Below are 4,335 nucleotides of genomic sequence, written 5' to 3' on the forward strand. Positions count from 1 at the left end.
ACCCCATCTTGGCCGGAAGCAGGTATCCTGGGTGGAGGATCCTTACTGACCTCACTGGGCTGGATTCGGAAAGGTGGAGACGGCCTGGAGCACACGTTACACTCACACGGAATGAGCTCCCCTCCCAACACAGCAGAGCCTCTTCATCTCTTCTCTTCACGAGAACAGCACTTGGAGCATGCCTGGTGGAGACCCTGAGGGTCCTGCGCTGGCTGTGTCCTCTGTCCTTCTGTTCACGCTGTCCCAGATGTTACAGGGACCCTGAACTCCAGGTAGTTTGGAGAATATGGACCAACAGTCCAGGGACAGAAGCATCTCTCTCTCTCTGAGATGGCTGGCAGGGTGGCTGTGCCTGTCCTGGAAGACGAGTGCCATGGGACACAGGCCATGTCCTCGGTGGATAGGTCTTTCCTTTACTCAGCTGTCACCAGGGCTGCAGAAGACAGTCCCCCCACGCACACACATGCCCCCAACTCTGATCTCCTTCATGCTCCCCCTGTCACCCCCAGAGCCCACCCCTGGGGAGGCCCACCCCCCAGGTCCCATCTCCCCAGGGCAGCAGCCCACCCACCAAGGGTGGCCCAGCCCCACTTTCCTCTGGGTACCCCTGTCCCTGGCTGGCTGAGGCTCTCTGGGCATCTCCCAGGCTCCTCTCTGGGAGTCCTCCCCCTGACCCTTCTCACTTCAGATCCCACCTTAGGCCAGTGGCTTGTGACGCCTGGGGAAGCAGGACCCCCGTGTCTGGCCCCAAAGACCACAGCCTCAGCCAGAGACCTCCCCATGGGCTACCCGGGAGCTGAATGCACCCATGGCCTTCACTCGTCACTCACTCATTCCACAGTTAGAAATCCACAGTAAGGTCATGAGATCACTTGTTTTAAGGCCCTTGACGACACCACTTGTCAACAGCATCTCTTCCCAAGCCCGTGCAACACGTGGGACACAACCTTGCAACACAGGGAACTGCGTCTCAGAAACCTTGCAAACGTGACCCCCAAGATGATCGCTCAGTTTATATTGCATTTTCGTTATTAACTAGGTGAAATCTTTTTAATGTGCACATGGTCATTTACATTTCTTCAATGAATTGTTTATTTATTTGGTTATTACTGATTTTATATGAGGGACTTAAACTTTTTGTTATTACTGGGTTGCAAGAGTGAGGAGGTGGTCCTTTGTGTACTAAGGATACTCACCTGAGAGGGTCTTCAGGGGGACCCATGTGGGATCTGTTAACTCCTTCCCATCACCTAGCGCCCTCCCACCCCCTTCGGTCTGGCCAGGTGTTGGTCCAATGTTAGCCAGTCAGAGCAATCACATCCTCGAGCTGCTGATTGGTCTGCTTCCCAGGGCTGAGCCAATCAGAGCCTTCCTTGGAGGTGCGGCCCTCTGTGCTCCCTAAGCCCCGCCAAGTCCCCTGGCGGGCCCTGGGCACCAGCATGTCACCTGTTGTCCCTGCCTCCTCCACCGTGGTCTCCTAGGGTCCCATCTCCATCAACCTGGTGCATGGGACCCGGATGCAGCACCTGGAGGCGCTGGGACCAGTTTGTTGAGAGAATAAGTGAGCACCGTCTGCTAGAGGGAGGCCTGAGGTGGGGGGGTCTCCAGGCCTCCCTCTAGCAAGATGCTGTCCCCCGAAAAATCCAGTTGAATACACCCCTAGGGTGTTCAAGGGAGCCAGCCAGAGACAGAGCCAGGGCGAGGCTCCCCCAGGGCATAGGAGGGGCCACCCGGGTGGATGTGTGTGGGTGGGGGAAGCAGGGTCCAGGAGGCCGTGAGGTGGGGCAGTGGGCTGGAAGCCCAGGGTGACCAGCAGGCTCAGGGGAGAGTAAGGAGGTGGGGCGGATGGACGGACAAGTGCAGTGGTCGCCTTGGCACTGCAGGACCGGGGACAGGGGTGGTGGGCCTGGTGGGGAGTGTCCAGCGAAGGCTGGCACTGGCCTCTCCTGTCATCTCCTCTTTACTTCCCTCTGCCTGTCCCTCTGCTGATGGCACTCAGATCACCAGATAACAAGGTTCCACTGATGGCAGAGTTAACTGTTCAGATAACACCCAGAGATGACTGTTGTCCGACTTCACAGAGGAATCGGGTCTGCCATCTGGGGCGGGGGCTGCAGGGCCCCTTCCTGGCCAGAGGGACTCGGGCACTGGGTCTGAGTCATCCACTTCCTCCCTCTGGATTGGATGACCAGCATCCCTCCCCTGACCCTGTCCTGCTCTGTGAGGATAAGAGGCAGGGAGAGAGGGCTGGGCAAAAGCAGCTGGACACGCCAAGGTGAGAACCCCCAGTGGGAGCCCGACACCTGGGTGTCACCGTGGAGCAGGATGGCTGAGCCTCAGATCTGGAGCACTGAGGCCCCAGACCCCCTGGCCTGGACAGAGCCCCTGATCACCGGGGGCCCCGACTCCACCTACACCCCACAACCTGCACCCCATACCCTGCAGACCCCACACCCTGCAGACCCCGCACCCCACAGACACCCCACCCCACAGAACCCACACCCCACAGACCCCCAGCCAAGCTCCAGCTGCCCCTCCGCGCTCCTTCCAGATGCTCCATCTGCCGGTGCGGGCGCTGCCTCTCCTGGTGAGCCTGGTCCATGCGGCCGCTGGTGAGTCCTGACCCTGGGCCCGTTCTGTCTCTGTCCACTCACCCCACCCCCCACAAGCCCAGGGATGGGTGGGTGGGTTCAGAGAAGCCCAGGGTGGTGCTGGCACAGGGAAGGGCTGAGCCCGATGGCTGGGTCGTGTCGTGTCCTGAAGGCACTTCCTGCCCCAGCCTCAGACCAGGCCCTGCAGCGAGCAGGCATCGTAGGGGGACGGGAGGCCCCTGGGAGCAAGTGGCCCTGGCAGGTGAGCCTGAGATTCAGCACCCAGTACTGGAAACACATCTGCGGGGGCTCCCTGATCCACCCCTGGTGGGTGCTGACCGCGGCCCACTGCGTCGGACCGTGAGTCTCCACAGGGCCTGGCGGGTAGGGGTGGGCCTGGGGCTCTACCCACGCTCCTGGGTGTCCCGGAGGTGGCTCAGCCCCTGAGTAGGTGGCCCTCTCTCTCCCCAGGCAAGTCCAAGACCCCACAGTCCTCAGGGTGCAGCTGCGGGAGCAGCACCTCTATTACCAGGACGAGCTGTTGCCCATCAGCAGGGTCATCCCCCACCCCAACTACTACATAGTTGAGAACGGGGCGGACATCGCCCTGCTGGAGCTTGGGGACCCCGTGAACATCTCCAGCCACGTCCATCCGGTCACCCTGCCCCCTGCCTCGGAGACCTTTCGCCCGGGGACTCGGTGCTGGGTGACAGGCTGGGGCAACTTGAACAGTGGACGTGAGTGTCAGGGACCGCTGGAGGGGGACTTGGGCACATCACGGCTCCACCACCTGGGGTTTCCTCTGGGGAACAGGGTCCCAACCGGCCGGCTCAGGGCGGTGATCCCACACTCTCCTGATGCAGCATCCTTCCTCTCCTCTCACCCCCAGAACCCCTGCCACCGCCATTTCCCCTGAAGCAGGTGAAGGTCCCCGTCGTGGAAAACAGCATCTGTGACATGAAATACCACACTGGTCTGTACACAGGGGACAACATCCCGATCGTCCGGGACGACATGCTCTGTGCCGGGAATAGCAAGAGGGACTCCTGCCAGGTGGGTCTCGCGTCCCCCTGCAGCCCCCAACCGCCCAGGCCTCACAGCCACCGCTGACCCCTCCCCTCCCCAGGGCGACTCCGGAGGGCCCCTGGTCTGCAAGGTGAATGGCACCTGGCTGCAGGCGGGTGTGGTCAGCTGGGGCGACGGCTGTGCTCAGCCCAACCGGCCAGGCATCTACACCCGCATCACCCACTACTTGGACTGGATCCACCAGTACGTCCCCGAGGAGCCCTGAGCCCGGTCCCCAGGGTTGCCACCTGGGTCAGCGGAGAAGACAGTCCCTTCCTGTCCCCACACCGCTGCTTCCTGCTGAGGCGGCATCCTTCCCCACCTTCCCTGGCCCCCTGCCCCGAGCACCCCCTGTTGACGCCCCTGCCCCGAGCCCAGGGAGCGGGCAGTGGGCACTAACGCTCATTAAAGATCATGGAAAGCAGACGTGGTCGTCGCTGTGTTTCTGGCTGTGGGTGTCGCTGAGGGAGAGGGAAGGGTCCAGGGCCCAGCCAGTCGCAGCCACCCTCTCTGTGGGTCCCCGGTCCCTGAGCACCTGCCTTGCTGTGGGGATGGCCCCGCCCTGCCCCTTGCACCCAGGCCCACTTCTCTGCATGCTGGCTTGTATAGAGCACACATCTCCTGAAGGGAAGAGTCGTCCCCTGCTATTGTCAGATCTCAGTCCGCAGAGGACTGCACC

General features: G+C 61.7%; 1 protein-coding gene across 3 annotated transcripts; it reads left to right on the forward strand.

The window, feature by feature from the left end:
* The first annotated feature begins 2,246 nt into the window (after nt 1–2,246).
* LOC114894435 (tryptase-2-like) lies at nt 2,247–4,076 on the forward strand. Of its 3 annotated transcripts, XM_029221083.1 has the most exons (6): nt 2,247–2,275; nt 2,552–2,612; nt 2,780–2,951; nt 3,063–3,328; nt 3,481–3,644; nt 3,718–4,076. In XM_029221083.1, the coding sequence occupies exons 2-6, from the start codon at nt 2,552–2,554 to the stop codon at nt 3,880–3,882; spliced, it is 828 nt and encodes a 275-aa protein (XP_029076916.1). In that variant the 5' UTR covers nt 2,247–2,275; the 3' UTR covers nt 3,883–4,076. The 3 variants fall into 3 exon arrangements, with proteins under 3 accessions (XP_029076916.1, XP_029076918.1, XP_029076917.1); XM_029221085.1 differs by lacking the exon at nt 2,247–2,275 and having other exon boundaries at nt 2,786–2,951; XM_029221084.1 differs by lacking the exon at nt 2,247–2,275 and having other exon boundaries at nt 2,552–2,596; nt 2,764–2,951.
* Nucleotides 4,077–4,335: the final 259 nt, after the last annotated feature.

Source organism: Monodon monoceros, unplaced genomic scaffold (genome assembly GCF_005190385.1).
Source record: "Monodon monoceros isolate NGI ecotype Baffin Bay Population unplaced genomic scaffold, NGI_Narwhal_1 Super_Scaffold_13, whole genome shotgun sequence".
NCBI lineage: Eukaryota > Metazoa > Chordata > Mammalia > Artiodactyla > Monodontidae > Monodon > Monodon monoceros.

Coding starts and splice junctions, on each gene's coding strand:
- LOC114894435 (XM_029221083.1), top strand. CDS start 2,552: ATGCTCCATCTGCCGGTGCGGGCGCTGCCTCTCCTGGTGAGCCTGGTC. Junction 2,613..2,779: donor CCTGGTCCATGCGGCCGCTG/GTGAGTCCTGAC, acceptor TTCCTGCCCCAG/CCTCAGACCAGGCCCTGCAG. Junction 3,645..3,717: donor GCAAGAGGGACTCCTGCCAG/GTGGGTCTCGCG, acceptor TCCCCTCCCCAG/GGCGACTCCGGAGGGCCCCT.